Source organism: Ursus maritimus, unplaced genomic scaffold, assembly GCF_017311325.1.
Source record: "Ursus maritimus isolate PB19 unplaced genomic scaffold, ASM1731132v1 scaffold_23, whole genome shotgun sequence".
Classification (NCBI taxonomy): Eukaryota; Metazoa; Chordata; class Mammalia; order Carnivora; family Ursidae; genus Ursus; species Ursus maritimus.
The window spans coordinates 30,754,560-30,774,294 of NW_024424786.1; the positions used below are offsets into that span (position 1 = coordinate 30,754,560).

General features: G+C 57.9%; 2 protein-coding genes across 9 annotated transcripts in view; one reads left to right on the top strand and one right to left on the bottom strand.

Moving 5' to 3' along the window:
* The first annotated feature begins 2,153 nt into the window (after window positions 1–2,153).
* Window positions 2,154–9,770, top strand: SLC39A13 (solute carrier family 39 member 13). 5 transcript variants are annotated; one of them, XM_040639077.1, is made up of 10 exons: window positions 2,154–2,206; window positions 3,671–3,979; window positions 5,707–5,820; window positions 6,091–6,230; window positions 6,626–6,733; window positions 6,849–6,938; window positions 7,695–7,745; window positions 8,019–8,151; window positions 8,341–8,440; window positions 8,547–9,770. In XM_040639077.1, exons 2-10 carry the CDS (start codon window positions 3,679–3,681, stop codon window positions 8,620–8,622), a joined length of 1,113 nt encoding a protein of 370 aa, XP_040495011.1. In that variant the 5' UTR covers window positions 2,154–2,206; window positions 3,671–3,678; the 3' UTR covers window positions 8,623–9,770. The 5 variants fall into 5 exon arrangements, with proteins under 5 accessions (XP_040495011.1, XP_040495013.1, XP_040495012.1 ...); XM_040639079.1 differs by having other exon boundaries at window positions 8,019–8,147; XM_040639078.1 differs by having other exon boundaries at window positions 6,106–6,230.
* A 2,262-nt stretch (window positions 9,771–12,032) lies between these two features.
* Window positions 12,033–19,735, bottom strand: part of PSMC3 (proteasome 26S subunit, ATPase 3) — a 9,594-nt gene continuing 1,891 nt past the window's right edge. Inside the window, exons 3-14 of one of the 4 annotated variants that reach the window (XM_040639082.1) lie at window positions 17,907–17,949; window positions 17,572–17,655; window positions 16,866–16,991; window positions 16,334–16,438; window positions 16,159–16,221; window positions 15,759–15,896; window positions 15,167–15,310; window positions 14,901–15,049; window positions 13,695–13,791; window positions 13,327–13,472; window positions 12,410–12,491; window positions 12,033–12,214 (exon numbers count right to left, since the gene is read on the bottom strand). In XM_040639082.1, coding sequence (XP_040495016.1) covers window positions 12,104–12,214; window positions 12,410–12,491; window positions 13,327–13,472; window positions 13,695–13,791; window positions 14,901–15,049; window positions 15,167–15,310; window positions 15,759–15,896; window positions 16,159–16,221; window positions 16,334–16,438; window positions 16,866–16,991; window positions 17,572–17,655; window positions 17,907–17,933 — 1,272 coding nt within the window. In that variant the 5' untranslated portion in view covers window positions 17,934–17,949 and the 3' untranslated portion in view covers window positions 12,033–12,103. Of the gene's footprint in view, window positions 12,215–12,409; window positions 12,492–13,326; window positions 13,473–13,694; window positions 13,792–14,900; window positions 15,050–15,166; window positions 15,311–15,758; window positions 15,897–16,158; window positions 16,222–16,333; window positions 16,439–16,865; window positions 16,992–17,571; window positions 17,656–17,906; window positions 18,058–19,735 lie in introns of those variants that run through there. The other 3 variants (XM_008700986.2, XM_008700987.2, XM_040639083.1) reach the window with 3 other exon arrangements.

Here is a 19,735-nt window from a genome sequence, read left to right on the forward strand (position 1 = left end):
TCTCTGCTCAGTGGGGAGCCTGCTTCTCCCTCTCTCTCTGTCTACCCCCTGCCTACTTATGCTCTCTGTCAAATAAATAAATAAAATCTTTTTAAAAATAGATATTAAATAAATCATTTCCGCACCTTTCTTTTCTCTCTCATTCATCTTTTTTTTTTTTTAATTTAAGATTTTATTTATTTATTTGACAGAGATAGAGACAGCCAGCGAGAGAGGGAACACAAGCAGGGGGAGTGGGAGAGGAAAAAGCAAGCTCATAGCAGAGGAGCCTGATATGGGGCTCGATCCCATAACGCCACGATCACGCCCTGAGCCGAAGGTAGACGCTTAACCGCTGTGCCACTCAGGCGCCCCTCTCTCATTCATCTTTATCTGGAAGCCCCTGGCAGACCTAATTCACTGTTCTTAACAGCCACACATCAGGCCACCCACCATGTCTTTTCACCTGGTCCTCCCTGCTCGAGGTCCTCTTCTAGAGCTTACCAATGTGTTTGTTTCTTGACTCCATTAGGGAATCTGATGGTGGAAATTCCAGGCCAGGTGAGAGGAAAGGACAGTGAGAAGGCAGCAAGTGACATTTCGGGCTGGGTCTTGCCTTCCCTCTTGTGGGTGGCCAGCAGCCCTCAGCCCCCCAGAGGCAGGAATGCTGACTGTGTTATTGTGAAATCATTTGTATATTGTGAAGTGCTTTGCATACGATGGAGTGATTTGCATACAGGGTTGGGGGGGTGGCATCTTTGAGATCCCAGAGCAGCATCCCTGATGGGCTTACTCCCTTTGCAAAGAAACCAACCCAGGGCTTCCACTTCAGAACTTAGGGACAGGCACTGGAGGGCGTTCTGGCAGACCTATGGGCCTGGTGTGGTGAGGCAGACAAGAGGCTTTCAGAGGAAAGCTGATCCCACCGGGAAGGAGTTGGGGAGCGGCATCTAAGAAGGGCAGACGTCGGAGTGTGAAGTGGAACAGGGCACCAGGTGCAGTATGTGAGGGCCCAGTGTGCCCTCGGAGCCCTCAGTAGGCGAGAGCAACACAGAACAGTTGAAGGGAGCTACCATGGGAGACACGAGAGGGTCAGAGGCTTGGAGACCCCCATCCCAAGGCAATCTCTGCCCGAGTCCCCACATGCCCCGTCCTGAATATTATAGTCTCGCCTGATCCTCAGAGAAAGATGCAAAATGGAATCTCCAAGCCAGACTCTCACCCCCTAGAAGTGACAGGTGCTATCACATGCTCTGGGTTCAGGGACACCCAGATTCAAACCTGGCTCTGTCATCCGCGCCACTGTGTGGCCCTGGGCTAACAGTGCGCACCTCAGTGGGGTAAAAGGCTTCAGCGAGACAGTGCCAGTGGAGTGAACTGCTCCTAGTAGTGTCCCGTAAAAATGCTATCGTTTGCTGCCTTAGTCTGGGGTCAGACCTAGTTTCCTCCTGGTGAGGGAAGCACAAGCGGGAGCTCCCCCAGGTTTGGGGTTCCGAGCAGCAGTGTCAAGACACCATGCATTGGACCCCAAAGGGTTACAAGGCCTGGAGACAAAGGCCTGAGGTTCCCAGTGAAAAACCAAAGCATAAAAATAATTCGATGAGTAAGAATAAAATTCCCTCTTCTGAGGTTCCCGGGGCTAGGCCCCTCCCTGCGGCAGGCACTTCCCCTTTCCCTTGTTCATGGAGGAGCCAGGCCGGTTTGACTCAGAGCTGGAGCGCCCGAGCCAGGAACCCAGCGGACCCCGGCCGGGCTCGGGGCTGCTCCGGCTGGCGGCCGAGCGCGCCCCCGTGCGGCCGCGGGCGGGACTGCGGCCCGAGAGAGGAAGCGGCGGCCAGACCCGCAAGCCCAGCCACCCAGCCGCTCGCGGTCCCTGCGGGGCCGCCGCCCCCGCCCTCCCCAGCCGGGCTGAGCGCCCTGCCCCTGGGGCTCCCACTTCCGCCCTGCCCTCCCCGCCGCCCCGCGTCCGCCCGGGCGGAAGTGCTCCGGCCTCCCGGGTCCCCCACGGCCGCGAGGCGGAAGCGCGCCGCGACCGCCGCTCCCCCCCGACCCCGCGGCGCGCGGCGCGTCGGGTTCCGGACGGGTCCCGTGTGACGTGGCCGCGCGCCGGGGGCGGCTCCGGGCTGGGGGCCGGGAGGCCGAGCCGGGCGGGGCCGACCCGGGGCGGGGCGCGGCGCCGCTGCTGGATGGCCGGGGCCGCCCGGAGCGCCGCCGCCGCCGCCGCACGGTGAGTGACCGCCCGGCCCTGGGGGCCCGCGCCCCGGGCGGGACGCCCCGGCCGATCCCCCCGACGCCCGGCCCTGCCGGCCCCGGGCAGACCTGGGCCTCTGGCCTCCCTTCTGGCCCAGAGCCGGGGAGTTCAACTTCCTTGGGCTCCTCGTCTCCCTTGTCGCCCCGCACGTCGCTGCCCATCGCTTCCTCGCTTCCCCCCTCCGCGTCCGTCTCCCACTCTCTGGCTCTCTCACTCCTGACTTTCTCTTGCTTTTTCCTTTCCTTCTCCCCTCTCACCCTCCGTACCCCGTTCCCCTGTCCCCAGACTGAGGACTCGCACCTCCGTGTGCCCCTGCCGTGGCCTCCAACTCCGGACTGGCCCAGTCCTGCCTTTGGGCCCCAGGGAACCCCGGCGGGCTTCGTCAGGGTCTCCCGTAAAGGCCTGGAGGCCCTGGATGCGGGCATCTTTTCCACCCTCCCACCTCCATCAGGGAATGAGGAAACTGAGGCAGGGACATCGCTGGCTCAAGGTCACGGCCAGATGAGGCAGGGCGGACCACATTTAAACCTCATGCCCGAGTTTCCAGATTGAACTTCTCTGTCGGTTGACTCACATCCACGTCCTGTGATCCGGTGGCTGGGAACCTTCCTGCTGCCGGTGCCCCAGGCCTCATGCAATATAAGGAGGGCTTTCCCGTGCCTCCTCCATTGCCAGGCACCGTCACCTGCCTTAGGAAGCTCATCTCATCTTCGCAGCCTGTGAGGGAGGCCGTTCTTCTCTCATCCTACAGACGAGGAAACTGAGGCCCAGAGAGGGGCTTCTAGGGCTTGCCTGCACTCAAAAAGCTGCAGGTGCAGAGCACAGAGTTCGGGGCAGCTCCCCAAAGCCTGGGCACTGCCCATCCGCGAGGCAGCTCCCGACTGAAGGATCTTTCTCTTTGGTTCTACCTCCAGTCTGTCTCTGCGCCCTGGGGACAGTGGGCTCATTGCCAGGACAAAACTCTGATGGTTCTGCCCTAGCTCCGCTGCTCTCTTGCCCCACCTGCACCGTCCAGTGTTGCCCATCAGGCTAGACAGCGGCAGCCTCAGTCCCCTGGGGTGTCCTCACTCGAGCACATCCTGGTGGCAGAGCCTCCCCTGGCAGCTCGAGACACCCGGCTGGGCTGGGCCTGCCGGTGGCTGAAGGGAACCCAGCCAGCGCCTCACCCCATCATTAGGGAAAGTTTAGCCTCAGGCAGACACGCTGACACACTGTCTGGAGCAGGCTCAGGAAGAAAAAATGTGTGGTCCTTGGTGTGGAAGGGTAGAGTGCCTTTGCTCTGTGCACCCATCATTGGACACATCAGAGGCCCTGGGCAAGGCAGGCGGGAGAGTGGATGCCATGGCCGCTTGTCTGGGGGGAGGGTTAAGATGCCACGTTTGCTAAGCAGGTGTGCAGCCAAGGGCGGCAGCTCACGTAAGAGGCCTTTGTGTTTTTCAGCGCGTGGCATGCCTGGATGTCCCTGCCCTGGCTGTGGCATGGCGGGCCAAAGGCTCTTCTTCTTCACTGCTCTTGCCCTAGAGCTCCTGGGAGGGGCTGGGGGTTCCCAGCAGGCCCTCCGGAGCCGGGGGCCTGCAGCTGCCTGTCGCCTGGACAACAAAGAAAGCGAATCCTGGGGGGCCCTGCTGAGCGGGGAGAGGCTGGACACCTGGATCTGCTCCCTCCTGGGCTCACTCATGGTGGGGCTCAGCGGGGTCTTCCCACTGCTCGTGATTCCCCTGGAGATGGGGACTATGCTGCGCTCAGAAGGTAGGTGACTGTCCTCTGGCGCCCAGGGCAGCCGGTGGCATGGGGAACATCATGCTGCTCTTCCCGGGAGAGTGGGGGCCCAGGGCCCAGGATACAGCCTGTCTGGGGTGGAGGGCAGGGACAGCACACCTGACTTCTCACCTGGTGAGACCAGGGTGCGCGTGCTCATTTGTTCGTTCATTTGCGCATTTGTTTATTCTGAAAGAATAAAAGCCAGCAAACATTCACCAAGAAACAATATAGATTGTGGATGGAAACGTGGGTGCCAGGCCGCTTGCGTTCCACACCTGGCTCCGCCGCTCACCAGCTGGTGGCCCCGGGCAAGTTGCTAACTTTAGGCTCCCAGCCTTAAAAATGGGGATTATACTAGTATCGAACTCATAGGTACCACTGTGAAGAGGAGAGGAGCTCATACCGGTGGAGCACTTAGCAGGGTGCCCGGTGTGGGGGGAGGGGCAGCAAGCCCCGGGCTGGCCACTGCCGTGTGCTGGCGAGCAGAGCTCTCTGCCTCTCCCTTAGTGCAGAAGAGCCCTCCCACCGAGGGCCGAGGGCCGGTGCGTCTGCCTTACCCAGGAATACACGAGAGGCTGGGGGCGGGCCACCTCTGGGGAGGGGACCTGGCGGGTGGGACACAGGCCGGGGCAGAGGCTCCCCTTTCGCGCCGCAGACACGTCTGTGCACTGTCCATGCACAAATGACACGTTGTCATGAAAGCTAAAGAAGACTAGATGGGTCGCTGCTAAAAACACGGGTGCCTGCTGCCCCAGCCAGGAGTGCAACGTGGTAGGTCTGGACCCTGGCTCCAGGAATCCGTTCGAAATGCGTGCTCCAGGGGTTTCTGCCGCCTGCTAGGCCCGGAACTGTTCATTCAGCAGACGGTTATGAGCACGTCTGTGCCCCACGCCGGGCTGAGGGCTGGCGCCACAGCTGTACAGAGAGCCCTCGTGGGTCCCTGCTATTATGGCCTGTGCATGATCTCAGCCCCTGTTAGAGTGCCCCTGCGAGGTCAGCCTAGGGGGGACTGGGATTTTTAGCTCCATTTCACAAATGGGGGAACAAAGGCACAGAGGAGTTCTTTGACCAGGCTGAGGTCACGCAGCCTGGAAGCAGCAGCTTCCTCTGGGATCCCACCCGACTCCCCTAAGCAGCCTCTGCCCTCTGGGCCTGTTTCTCTATCGAACCCAGCGTTTGGAGAAAGCCTCCTTTGGGGTACTTCCAACTCTTGATGCTATAAGTCTGCAGAAGTCCCCAAATCTCTGTCACTTTTCTGAGAGCAGCAATGGCTGAGAAAAGAGAAATTCCCACTTAAAGAGCACTTGCTATGTGTATTGTCATTTAATTCCCACAAGGTCCCTATCAGATAACAATCATCCCCAGTTTACAAATGGGGAAACTGAGTCCCAGAAGTAACCTGCCCAGGGTCACCAGCTGGTGGGTTGTGGAGCTGGGACCTGTCGAGCTCCGGAGTCCTGTCTCTTAACCACGAAGTAGTGGTTCCACAGTCGTCCGGCAGGTGTGATGTATTTCTTGCTGAGCACCCAGCCAGTGCTGGGCCTGGGGCAGTGGGGGCGATCCAGGAAAGGCAGCAGGCCAAGTCCAACATTCTGGAGGCTTGCAGTGTGTTTGGAAAAACACAGCGCCCAGTAAGCTGGGTGGGGCAGAGGTCTGGCCAGGGGCTCTGAAAGGTCAGCCCCCAAGGCCCGCATCTCTGCCTCTCCGTTCTGTAGCTGGGGCCCGCCGCCTGAAGCAGCTGCTCAGCTTTGCCTTGGGGGGACTTTTGGGCAATGTGTTTCTCCACCTGCTGCCTGAGGCGTGGGCCTACACATGCAGTGCCAGCCCTGGTGAGTGAGGCCACAGTCAGGGGGCAGGAGGGCAGAGGGAGCTGGTGCCCACGCCCAAGGCCTGCCTGCTCTGCCAGAATGACTGGGAGAGGGCATCTGGGCATCTGGCAAGGAACTTGTCCTGGTCCAGCACCCTGGCCCCTGTGGGAGCCTCTAGGGCCCACCTTCCCCACCAGCAGTCCTGTCCCGCTTCCCCTGTCACTGCCCCTGACTAGGTCCCATTCCAAATGGCCCCCCCTTCTGTGGCCCTGGCTTGGCCTGGCCTGTCAGTGCTGCCCCCTGCAGGTGGTGAAGGGCAGAGCCTGCAGCAGCAACAGCAACTGGGACTGTGGGTCATTGCTGGCTTCCTGACCTTTCTGGCATTGGAGAAGATGTTCCTGGACAGCAAGGAGAAGGAGGGGACCAGCCAGGTGAGCCCCAAGCCCCGGAGCCTGGATAGGTCAGCCTCTGTTATATGGTGGTGCCGGGGCCTGGAGGCCCAGATTCTGAGTTGAGCCCTGAAAAGACGGTCTCTTGGGCATTCGCTCGGGGCTCTGGGAGGCTGGGCCAACTGGGAAGATCCAGGGAATGACGACGTTGGCCGCCGCTGTGGCTTGTTCTCATAGACTTGGCGTGACAGCAGTGTGGAAGGTGGTCGGCTGAGTCTAGGGGACACAGCTGATTGGGGGACATAGCAGAGAAGTCTAGCTAGACAAAAGGGCTGTTTCCTTCCTCTGTTTCTCCATCTCTCACTCCCCTCCCGTGTCTACCCTGGCCAAGTCTGGGAACATCTAATGTTCCCTCTCCCTCCTTCTCCTGGCCCTAGGCCCCCAGCAAAGACCCCGCTGCTGCTGCTGCCGCGCTCAGTGGAGGCCACTCTCTGGCCCAGACGGCTGCAGAGCCCGGCGTGAGTGCCGTGGTCCAGACCATCAAAGTGAGTGGCCCACTCAGGGCCCCCTCGCCCTGCAGCTGTTTCCCCCCGCCCCCAAACTGGCAGGCCCGCTGACCCCTGCCCCTTGGGTCAGCTGGCTTCCTCTCCCCTCCCACAGGTCAGTGGCTATCTCAACCTGCTGGCCAACACCATAGACAACTTCGCTCACGGGCTGGCTGTAGCTGCCAGCTTCCTTGTGAGCAAGAAGGTGAGTGGGGGTTGGAACAGGCGCGCCCCAGGCATTTCTGGTGGGAATGATGGTGCCTGTGTTGACCAGTTGGCTCTGCCTCCAAAAATAGGTCTCCAGTCTGTGCACTTCCCCACTCCTTCCATCAACCAACACCCTCATCCAAGCCCTGAGGGCTCCAGCACGTGGCCGCCTTTTGTCTGAGCCACTGGTCTGTTCTTACTGCGAACACTCCTTGTTGGGATTGCGGACCTCTGCCAGGCTGCTAGGCTTGGGCCCTGCCTGCTTCTAGATGCTTCTCACCCACTTCTTCCCTCTGCCTTCTCTGATTTAGTGGTCTGCCTACTCTTGAGCTGGCCTAGCTCTTTCCCCTCTCACGGCCTCCACGTCACACTATTCTGTCTGCCTGGAATGTTCTTCCTCCCACTCTTTGAAATCCTGGCTCCTTATCCTTCAGGCCTCAGCTGACATGGCCTCTGCTGAGCCCTCATCTAAATGAGGCCCCTGTCACTCCTGCCCATGCCACCCGGTCCGTCTCTTCCCCCGCAGCATAGCACCTGTCACTGTGTGATCTTGTGGTTCCTTGTGTGTTCATTCAAGCCTCACCCCCCCCCCCCAGACTGTTAGCTCTGTGAAGACAGGTTTCTTGTCTGCTGTATTTCTAGTAGCCAAATGGTGTCCAGCCAGGGCACCCAGCAGAGTAAATATTTGTAGACTGAGTGGACAAGTGGGTGCCTGGCCCTCGGCCCAGAGCCCCACAGACTCCCTTCCCTGCAGATTGGGCTCCTGACCACCATGGCCATCCTCCTGCATGAGATCCCCCACGAGGTGCGTGCCAGAGGGTTTCCATGGCGGCAGTGTGGGCGTGGGGCTTTGGAGAGGGATTTGGGGTGGGAAGCCCAGCAGTGGCAGCCTTGGGGGCTGGGGTTTGGAGGCCTGGAGCGGCTCTGCCCACCATGCTGCAGTCACCTTCTCCGCTGTGCTCCAGCCTCCGGGGGAGAGGGGGAATGCGGGCTGGGGGCCAGCAGCAGGGCTGGCGCAGTGTGCAGGTCTGTACCTGACCCCCTGGGGCCCAGAGTGATCATCTGGACCTCCCCTCAGGTGGGCGACTTTGCCATCCTGCTCCGGGCCGGCTTTGACCGATGGAGCGCAGCCAAGCTGCAGCTCTCGACGGCACTGGGGGGCCTGCTGGGCGCCTGCTTCGCCATCTGTACGCAGTCCCCCAAGGGAGTAGGTACGGGCGTGGTGGGTGGTGGCGGCCGGTGGTGGTCAGCGGAGGGGCCCCAGCCAGAGGGCACAGCTGCCCCGCCCCGGTGTCCAGGCCAGGATCTGCCCAAAGCCTACCCTGCGGGAGCGGGAGCAGGTGCGGTGCACACGGCTGCCCTGGCCTCCCAGCCAGTTGGGACCTCTCCTCCCACCGCAGAGGAGACCGTGGCCTGGATCCTGCCCTTCACCTCCGGCGGCTTCCTCTACATCGCCCTGGTGAACGTGCTGCCCGACCTCCTGGAGGAAGATGACCCGTGGTGAGCGCCCTCACCCCTATCACCCTCGGCGCTGGGGGGGGGGGGAGGGCTTCTGGGCTCCAGGCCATGCTCAGCCCCCCCACGGGCCTGGCCCCTGTCCCCGCAGGCGCTCCCTGCAGCAAGTGCTGCTGCTCTGCACAGGCATCGTGGTGATGGTGCTGTTCTCGCTCTTCGTGGACTGACCGTCCCTGACGCCCCCCCACAGCAATAAGAGACTCGGATTCACTCTGTGACCGTGTGTGAGGCAGAGGGAGAGTGCCTGAGAGCGCACCTCTGACCACATGAGAGGATGGGGTGTGTGTGTGTGTGCGCGCGCACGCGCGAATGTGCGCGTGCACACGTGTGACCAGAGGTACTTGTGAGACCGACACTGTGATCGTGCGCTGGGCCCGGGGCCCGATGCCAGGGTCTCCCCCAGCCGCGCTGTGGTCTTGTCTCCTTACCCCGTCGTCCTGCACTTGGCGCCGTGCCAGTGAGGAACAGCAGCCCCGGTCCCAAGTGGAGGCCTCTTCCCAAGACCACAGGGGGAGTGAGAACAGCCCCAGGGCTTCGGGGAGCCCAAAGCTGTCTCCCTCTGGGGTCTTGGGGTTCCTGGCCTTCCCATCAGCCTGAGGGCTGAGGCTGGGGAGCCTTCTCTCCTGCTGTGTCCATTGTCCTGGCCCTTCCTGTGCCAGTTCTAAGGCCAAAGAAAGAAGAGGCAGGTGCTCGTGTAGCCCCTCGCCCACTCAGCACTGACAGTCCTACCCAGCCCAGGCTGGAGCTGGGAGATGCTTTCCAAGACCTTTTCCTCGTGGCTGCCAGCTCTGGGCCGGCTCCTGTTCCCCTAGTAAATGCTCCCTGGCAGCGCCAGCAGCTTTTGCCACGTCCAGCTGCCAAGCAGCAGCCTGCAGGGCAGTGAGCAGCCCTGGGCCACAGAGGCCTCTGGGTCCAGCTCAGGGATGCTCGTGCCAGTCCAGGGTCCAGGCAGAGATACCCTGGGGGCAGGGAGCGTGGGCCGTGGCCGCCCCTCCCTGCCCAGGCCCTTTTTCCTGTCCCACTGCGGCTGAGGCTGGGCTGGGGGTGGTGAGGGCTCCGCGTTGTCAGCACTCAGGAATGTGCTCTGGGAGAATGCTGAAGCCATAATCCCCAGCTATTTCCCTTGGCTGACACCCAGGTACTCAGCTGGCCCACTCCACAGCCGGGCTCAGCCTGCTGCTCCACCGTGGACGTTCTGAGAAGCGGCCATCAAGAGGGTCTGAATGGGTTTACAGCACTTTCGCTGTGGTTCCGTTTCTATCTGTAAATAACTATTCTATAGATAAGATGCAAATAAATATTATGTACAAACTGGCTCCTCTCTTCTGCACAGCACTGTCCATGGTCAAGCAGGGCTTTTCTGGATGCCCCTGCTCCAGCCAGGCTGGTGGCTGTGTGGGCCCCCCTCCCAGCTCATCTGGCCACCCCGCCCATCTCGTCATCCCTAGCCCCCCCCACCCCACCCCAGCTCTTCTGCTTCATGCTCCTCTCTGAGCAGTTACCCTCGCAGTGCTTGTCGAACAGGGCATAGCCATTCATGCTTTACCTGGCGTGTTAGCTCTGCAGCCCTGCACAAGCCTGGCACTGTGCCGTCGTAGCCGACATCACCCCCCAGGTGGTTGTCCTCATTTTATAGACGTAAGAGCCAGGGGCTTTCCCCCAGTCTGTCCCCTGAGTAAATGGAGGAAGGGTGGTCCTTCCAAAGTCATTTCCAGCTTTGCTTCAATGAAATTAGAAAGAAAGATTATGCAGTCCTTACTCTACACATTCTCACTTCCTTTGAATGTCTGAGAAGGCAGCCTCAGTACCAGGGGGTGCTGCTTCCCCACAGTGTTAGCCCAAGAAAGCAGAAAAGGGATAGTGGAGGCCCACTGCTCTCCAAGCCAAAGGGACCAACCAGGACAGCCTTTCAGGAGCCCACTGGCTGAGAACAGCCCCGTCTATGCCGCCCTGCAGTCCGCATCAGGTGTGTGAAGCCCGTCGGCTGCATCCTCAGCGGGCAGGGCCTGGCTCTGACCCACTGGCTTGTTAGCAAAAAGGGAGCCGCCCCACCTGGCTGTGACAGTCCAGGGCCTGGAAGCCCAGGCCTGACCGCGCTGAGGAAGGAATCGAGCTGTCTCACCTGCCCCCACCCTCTCCTTGGTGACACTGGGGCTCCGACCAGTGTTGAGCCCTTTGGGCGGCAGGTACACACGCCATCACGGCACTCAGCCTGCTCAGAGAGGCAGTGAGGCCCTCACTTATGAGTGAGGAAGCTGGTGGGGTGTGAGGGGAGGGGACTGTGGGTTCACTGCAGTGCCACGGCCAAGAGGTGAATGCCCTGACTGGTCAGGAGAGGGAACAAAATGCAGAAGCAACAGCGACCAGAGTCTGTCCCCAGCCGTCTGTCCCCAACCAGGGGACAGAAACCAGAAGCCCTGGGAGGCTGTGCTGGGAGCGCGCCTTGGGCAGGAAGTGGAAGTCAATAGGATTGCCAAGGGGATCACCCCTGGGAGCACCAGCACACTCTAGAAGGCGGCCTGGAGGGGACAGGACTCCAGCGTTGGAAAGCTAGCCAGGAGCCAAGCCCTCCAGATAGACTGGCTCGGTCAGTAGCTCATGAGCCTGTCCACTCGGGGAGAGGGCCGGAAAAGCAGGGTGGAGGAGCTTTTGCTAGGGAGCAAGTAAGAGCCAACAGTTCTGAGGGGTTCTTACTCTGGAAGGCATTCCAGGGCCCACCAAAGCAGCTAAGAGCACAGTGGAAAGCAGATGTGCTTTCCTGTCTGGGGTTTAAACCCAGCTACGCCACCTCAGAGGCATCCTGGCCCAGCTGCTCACACACATCTAGGAAATGGGACTGTCCCGTTGGGGGCTCTGAGATAACTAGATCAAATTTTGCACAAGATCCGTTGGGCCTGGGGCCCAGAACAAGCCCTCAGTGAACCACACGAGGCCCGCTACGATGTGGGGGAGCTGGAAGGTTGAGTAGACAGAGAGGACCAACGAGATCCTCAAGGAAACGGACAGGACATGGGGCCTGATGGGGAGTGGGGCTGACGGCGGAACTGGGGGGCGGGGGAGAACACACCGTGACCAAAGTTTAGGCCTAGAAGGGTTCTCAGTGCTCTTGCTCAAGGTTCATTTCTCAGCAGGAGGGAATGAGCCAAGAGCACTAATGGGTACATGTGGAGAAACAGGAGGCTCAGGTCCCAGGAAAGGGGAGGAATTTCAAGGAGCAAAGACCCAGAGCCTGGCTTTACAGGGAAACAAGCACGAGGGCACCAAAACGCGAAAGGGGAAAGGCTGGCTTCTATTCAGGGCCTTGGTTCTGGAGCTGCAGGGCCCTGGCCTCTGAAGCAGAGGAGTGGGGCACGGAGCACGGACGGGGCTGGGAGAGGTACGGTGAGGGGAGGCCAGAAGACCCCAGGGAGCAGCTGTAGCATGCGCTCATCCTTCCCGCAGGGCCCCGCCTGACAACTGCTTTGAGGCCCACAGTGGTTTCGGGGGTTTCCAGGCAGCAGCACTTGGGGAGGGAGCCTCCCACACAGGCCCCACTCTTCCAGCTGGGCCCTGGAAAGGTGCAACAGACAGTGGCAGGGACCTGAAACCATCTTTTATTATGAATTTTAACCAGCACCAGACCAGGAAGCAGGTGTGGTGGGCAAGCTCCTAGGCGTAGTACTGCAGGTTGGCCTTCTTCTTAGCCTGCACCTCCAGGATGCCCTCCATGTAGTCCTCATGTGTGAGTTCCGTGGCGCCCCTGCGCAGTGCGATCATGCCCTGCACCCAGAACAGACAGGCTCTAGGGTGCCTTCCCGCACCCTTGGCCTGGCTCCCAGAGGCCTCAGCCCCCAGAGGCCTCGGCCTTCTGAGCCTCCTCCCCCCAGCAGTCTCCACTAGCCAAACGCCCCATCCTGTTCAGGGAAGGGGGGCAAGAAGGCATGAAGTAACCCACTCCTCCATGCCACCACTCACCGCCTCCACACACACGGCCTTGCACTGGGCCCCATTGAAGTCATCTGTACAGCGGGCCAGCTCCTCATAGTTCACATCGGGACTGGGGGGCAGCGGGGAGGGGAGACAGACACCACAGGACTCAGTTACTTATGGTTATGGGGAGGGGCGGGAGATGATGTCCCCCTATACTCCCCATCAAGCAGCGAGGTCCACTCGTCCTGTGACATCGGCAAATCCCTTATTCTCTTGTCAGTACGAGATACAGGACAGAGGACAGGTAGGTCAAAGCTGAGACCGGGTTATTTATGTCTCTTGAGCTCTAGCCTTCTAGAAATCTGCACCTGAGTTTGCAGGGACTGATTCCGCTTGGGGCGGAGGAGCAAGAGAACAGCTATCTACCCCTCTCTGGAGTAGTGCAGGCCCTGCATCAGCACAGAACTGCCCTGGTCTCATGTGCCAAGAACCCCCTGACAGTGCCATGACCCCATGAGGTCAGCGCCACTATCCCCAAGTACCAGACAAGAAAGCTCAGGCTTAGACGGGTAATACCATCTACTGGAGATCACACAGATCCGAATCCAAGTCCATCTGGCCCCTGGCTGGATTCCCCAGACCCACACTAGGCTGTGTTCATCTGTGGGGGTGGGGGAGTCAAGGAAACTGAGGGCCTCCGGCCTGTGCACCTTCAGACCATGGGGGAGGAAGAGGCAGGGTGATTCTCAGGAACAGAGCACCCAGAATCAGGGCCTGGACCCCAGCAAGATTCTATCTCAGGCTTCTGGGGAGAAACGGAGGCCGGCATGTGGAACAGTTCTGTGTGAACGGGAAGGGAGAAGGGGTGGGCGGACATCTGGGGACACTCAGTACAAAGACCACAGAGACTGCTCTGCTGCTGCCCCTTCAGGTCTCAGCGCCTTGCTCACGTCCTTGCTCACCTGACGTTCATCTTACGCGAGTGGATCTGCATGATTCTGGCCCGGGCCTCCTCATTGGGCATCGGGAATTCAATCTTCCGGTCCAGACGGCCTGAGCGGAGCAGTGCAGGGTCCAGGATGTCCACCCTGTTGGTGGCTGCAATCACCTGAGCAAGGGGAGAAGCAGCAACGTGAACCGAGGAAGACGCGGCTCCCAGACAGACAACAGTCAAGGCCGCGACAGGTAGAGAGACAGCCCAGGGTCCAGATCAAACAGCAAGAGTGTTAAAGACAAGCTCAATTCTAATTCTAGCTGCACTAGCTGGGTGACCAAGAAGGTGCCCTGCCCTCTAAGCTCCGTTTTCTTCACCTGTGATGACAATACTCACCTTTACTTGAGTGTTGGGCTGGAACCCATCCAGTTGATTCAGCAGCTCCAACATTGTCCTCTGGACTTCCCGGTCTCCGGCCTTCTCGCTGTCAAAGCTGGGGCACACAAGAGGCCCGAGACACTGGTGAGGCCACAACTCAGGCAGAGCCTTCCCCTCCTCCAGCCACCAGAAGCCTAACCCAAATGTCCAGGGTAAGGAAAGGTCTCGCTCAACCTGGGGCCCCCACCCCAGGACTGACAGAACGGGTGTCAGAGACTGGAGAGGCTCCTGGGACCAGCCAGGCTGAGAATAAAACAGTGAGCAAAACCAGCCACTGCCTGGGCTATCCCCCAATGCATGTGCCACTGCAAACTGAGCTACAACTTAGAAATACGGGACCCTGGAGGCCAGGCAGGCATCTCTGTGCAAGTATCCCTCAGGCTGAGAACACATAGGCTAGGCAAACAACCAAGAAAGAACAGGAAAAATACATTCTAGAAAAGGAACAACAGGTGCAAAATCTCTCCCACCAGGGTCAGATGGACTTGGATTAGAGTGGACCTGTAAACCAAAGGAATACTGGGGAGTCTGGGTGACACAGATGGTTAAGCGCCCTGGGTTTTGGCTCAGGTCATAATCTCAAGGGCATGAGGTCAAGACCCGCCTTCTGCTCTGCACTCAGGGTGCAGTCTGCTTGGGATTCTTTCCCTTTTCCGCTCCTTCCCCCTCTGCCCCTCCCCCACCTCAAGCACATGTGTTCAACTGGTCTCTCTTTCTCAAATAAATGGCCTTAATAAATAAATAAAAATCTTAAAAAAAATTAAATAAACCAAATGGATGCTGGGAAGAGGTGGGGACAGGGACAGGTCCAGGATGAAGTAAGTGGAGGGGAGCAGGGACAGCCACACACGGGACCAGGCAGGCCGTGGTAAGTCCAGCATTTATCCCAAGGAGCAATGGGGGCCCACAAAGGGTTTCAAGTAGGATGTTTGTGTGAGGGAGTGTGGGTGCACGTGAGAGAAGCAAGCAGGTATGAAAGGAACATGCTGGCAGCCATGAGGAGAATGGATGGTGAGGGGAAAAGAAGCAAGGAAGCAAGTTAGAACAAAATTCAGAAAGTAGAACCACAACAGTAGAGCTGTCACTCTTCCAGGGGAAGGAGGGAACAGGGTGGGACAGCTGGAATTCTGAACAATCTCTTGGTGGCACTCAGCACCCCCTTACCGCTTAGTGCCGATGGCATCCAGCTCATCAATGAAGATAATGGATGGAGCTTTCTCCTTGGCCAGAGCAAAAGCATCCCGGACCAGCTTGGCACCATCCCCGATGAACATCTGCACCAGCTGGGGGCCAGCCAGCTTCAGGAAGGTAGCCTGGCGAGGGGGGCACGGTGATGAGTCAGGCCAAAGGCACCAAGAGAGGTCCCTCTGAGCCCACCTGGTAGAGCTTTAGCTTCTGCCCACTTCCTCATTCCCTCCCAAAGCACTCACCTTGGTCTGTGCGGCACAGGCCCGGGCCAGCAGCGTCTTCCCCGTACCTGGGGGGCCATACATCAATACCCCTTTTGGAGGCTGGATCCCCAAGTTCTCAAACTTCTCCTTGTGGTTCATTGGCAGGACAATGGCCTCCACCAGCTGCCAGGAAGAAGTCCTGGGTGAGGAGAGTGAAGCCTGGAGGGCTCCTACAGCCCGACACTTAATTAATTTAACCCCAACCCACAACCCTCCTAACGCCAAGTAAGGGACATTGCCTCTTCTTCCCCTGCACCAAAAGGACGAAGAATGCTCACTCCCACCAAAGCTGGCTCCAGCTGCTCCAGGAACAGCAGGACATGGTAGAAAGGTACCAGAGTAAGAACCAGGAGCCTGAGTTCCAGTCCTGGCTCTGGTCCTAACCTTCTGTGACCCTCAAGAAGTCATTTAATCTCTCTGGACCTGTCTCCTAAACTGTGACATGGCACTCTCCTTACCTCTCTGGGATACTATGATAAGAGGCATGTTGGCTGTTAAATGCTCTGGTCAATGAAGCAGAAAAACACAAAAGGCGGAAGAGGCTGCTACTAGCAGCCAGTGTCTCCCTCACCTCCTGAATCTGCTTGTCCAGGCCTCCGATGTCACTGTATTGTTCTGTGGGCCTCTCATCCACCTCCATGGCCTTCACCCGAGAGTCATACTCTGTGGGTAGGGTCTCCAGGATCAGATAGGAGTCTTTGTTCACACCCTGGGGATAGAACACAAAGCCTTCAGATTGGTCCCAGCTCAAGACCAAACTAACTGGCTGGGTGGCAGGTGTCTGAAGTGAAAGGAAAATACAGGACTAGGAAAGACAAGAACCAAAGAGCAAGCTGACGAGCTCAGACTCCCAGGGCCACTCTACCAAGATTCAGGGCCGACAGTGACCTGGGCCTGGGGCAGAGGCTCAACTAGTCAGTGGGAGAAACCTTACTGGAAAAGCCCTGCCTAGGCTCAGGGACACCACTCACCACCAAGTCTCCTGGCTTTAGCTTTTCAGCATCCACCAACCCAATCACAGGCAAGAAGTATGTCTGTAGGAAAAAGTCCAGGTTCAGTCTCTGTTACTGCCCTCAATAAAGGTCCCTAGTCCTGTCCTAGATCCACCCCTCACCCTCCTTAGTTCTATCCTTGAGCTAGCCTCACCTGTCGTGTAGAGGTTTTGATCACTGCACATTTACCCTTCCTCTGGGAATCCAGGTCAATATTGGCACCATCCTCTTCTTGGTCATTGGGATCAACATCTAGAAGCTGGGAAGGGAAGTATCTCAGGTCAAGAGGCCCTGCTCAGCCCTCTGAACTCCTCAGAGCCTAGTGCTTCCCAGACCAAGACAATCCACCTCCCTTCTCAGACTAGCCCCAGGCCCAGCAAATGTGTGGCTGATAAGCCAGGGGATTGATAAGATCCCTTCAGGTGTGCTTTTCTGCCCCCCAAGAGCTCTCTACCTCCCAAGTAAAGAGGAAACATGTGTGGCTTCTGAGATCTTTTCAGAGTATCTACAAGCAAGTATATATAGCACCCTGGAAATGCACACTAGGGAGGGGGCCCCAGGAGGTGTAGTTCTAACATGCAACTTGGGCCTCAAAACTTTCACCCGCTCTTTTTTTCAATGGCCCCATCACAGGCTGCCTCCAAGCCTGGCTGACCCTTTCTCTTCCCCTCCACATACACACACACCTCGATAACGTTGGAGACAAGGTATGGCAGGGTCTTGTTCACTTTGATTTTCTCACTGTTCTCTTTGATCTTGTCCTTCATGGCTTGGAGTTCGTGGGTAACTCGCAATACTTCACTCTTCATGATCTGGGATGAGGGCGAGTGGAAGCGAATGTTCAGCCTTGGCTCAGCTTATCCTAGGGCCCTGTAATTGGTGAGGCCCAGGCCGCCCGGGGACCTTCCCACATCCATTCGCTCAGCTCTAAGTCTCTCTGAAGGGTGAACCTGACTGTGTCCAAATCCAGCAGAGGTCAAAACGGCCAGTCTGGAAACCCCCTGAAGTAGTTGTAGCAGAGGGAAAAGAGCAGGGCTCTGAATCAAGCAAATATACGTTTTAGCTTCTGCTTCTAATTAAGGGCTGGGTACTTCACCCCAGTAAAAACTTCTGTTTCCTCATCTGAAAAATGGGGACTTTCTAAAAGAAAGATTCTCAAGAGGAATATTTAAAGACCTCACTGGAAAAGTCAGTCTGATGAATCGACCTGCCCTCCCACCATCCTGTCCCTCTTCGGGTCCCTTTTAAGGCTTTTCTTTTCTCTTTTTCTAATCCGCGGGCCCTATGTCTTCCTGCAAAGGCCGAGAACAACGTGAAAGAAGCCAATGGGATGGATCTCCAGGGCCTGTCCTGTGGGGGCTTCGCTGTCCGCCACGGGGGCTGTGAGCCCACCTTGATCTCACTGTCCAGCAACCGTGTGCGCTGGATAATCTCTTCTGTGGACATCTTGAGCACCTCCTCCCCGATTCCATCCTGCTGTTTAAAAAAAAATTTTGTTTTAATTCAGGTCAAGGATTCCGCATCCTCCGAGTCCACTCACAGCCTCAGCTTCCCCGCCCATAAAACCAAAATGAAGGAGTCGAGACTATTGCCCACATCCCAAGCGGCCCCGACCCCGGGACCAGGCCAGACCTTGACACCCCCCCCCCAGCCACTTCCTACCCTCCCGCCAAAGGCATCTTCCCGCTGGACCCGGCTCCAGGACCCCCAACTCTCCCAGAGCGCACCTCAGCTTCATCCCACACGGTCGCCATCTTCTCCTGCCGAGTCACTGGACTCTTGAGTTTCGGCAGCAGATTCATATCCTGAAGGAGAAGACCGAAAATCGGACTGGACGGAAACTTCAGCCAGAGATTAATCCTATCTTTCTGAACGTCTGCTCCTGACCAGTGGCGGACTCGCTCTCCAATTCCTGACTCTTGACCGAATTAGTTCAGGCCGCCACTGCCGCAACGAATCTGCTTCTCCGATTCAAAAGACAAAGCCCGGGACACAGGACCCGCCCCCCGACTCCCCCACCGCTCCTGAAACGTTACCACCTTCATCCTGTTTAAGCGGGGCGCAACAGGTGGATGCACTATTGGTCGGTGCGTGCCATGGGCGGAGCCTGGATGTAAAACCGGAAGGGGAGGGAGAAGCGATGGGAACCTCGAGGGCCCTTGGGAAATGTAGTCCTAAACTGGCCAGTAATTGAAAGGGCGCTTTGGAAGGGAAAACTGGACCTCAGAATCTGGGGCAGCTAGGAATCAGGGGATTCGCAAGGTGGCTCTGCTTCCCAAACCATAGACAACATACGCCAGCAGTGTGCAGAGAGCCAAAAAAAGGCATGCCCAAGGTTACCAGAGAGAATCATCAAGCAGTTTTAAAGAGAAATCGCCGCTGCTGCTAACTTCTGCGCAGGTGCCACAGAACTGCCCACGTGGGAAGAGCTGAGCTGACAGCAGCCTCTACAATTAAAGACGTTATGAACTCGCACCTGTGATCGTTTCTTTTTTTTTTTTTTAAGATTTTATTTATTTATTTGACAGAGATAGAGACAGCCAGCGAGAGAGGGAACACAAGCAGGGGATTGGGAGAGGAAGAAGCAGGCTCACAGCAGAAGAGCCCGATGTGGGGCTCGATCCCATAACGCCAGGATCACGCCCTGAGCCGAAGGCAGACGCCCAACCGCTGTGCCACCCAGGCGCCCCCTGTGATCGTTTCTTGTCATCTCAGGGAGTAGGGCAGATCTCTGGATCATATGAGACCCGTTTTTGTTGTATCTGTGTCCCTTGCTCTGGAGGATCTCTGCTCACGCCTGAGGAGAGACCCAGGGCACCCCTGAAATGAACTTCTTGTAAGCCACATAGCATATATTTTCAGTCAAGCCTTCGCAAATAACCCCTAAACTTGGTGGGAATCTGACTAGTGGTTTTCTTGAAAGCAGTTGAAGGCAGAAATTTCTTTAAATAACAGCATTTGCAGCTGCCCACTCAGGCTGGCAAATCCATTCTGTAACAGCATTTCTTCCATCCTCTCAACAGCCCTGCCCTGTGGACAGCTTGGATTATCATTCTCCACTTTATTTATTTATTCATTTACTTTTCAGTAAGCTCTGTGCCCAATGTGGGGCTCGAACTCACAACCCCAAAATCAAGAGCTGCACGCTCTGCCCACTGAGCCAGCCAGGTCCCCTATCCTTCTCCGTGTTAGATAAGGGCGCCGACGATCATAAAGGCTAAGTGACTTGTCCAAGGTTGTTCAGTGAGTCAGTGTCAGCACAGGAGCTGCTGAGCCCAAATTCACACTTGTCAGAGTCGCCTGACAGGAGTCAAGAAGACCAGTTGGGGAAGAAGCTGTCCTGTCTGTGCTGCCCAGCACACGCAAAAAAGAGTCAGAATCACTGCAGTCAGGTACAAACAGTTTATTTTTCTATAAAGAGCAAAGTACAAAGAGGCAGGGAGGGCAGCGGAGCCTGGAGGAGCAACAGTGGGCAGGCCCTGGGCCCTGACAGGTTGGAGGAGGCCCTGGCAGCTGCCCCAGGAGTAAACAGGGCCGATGGGGGGGGGGGGGGGGG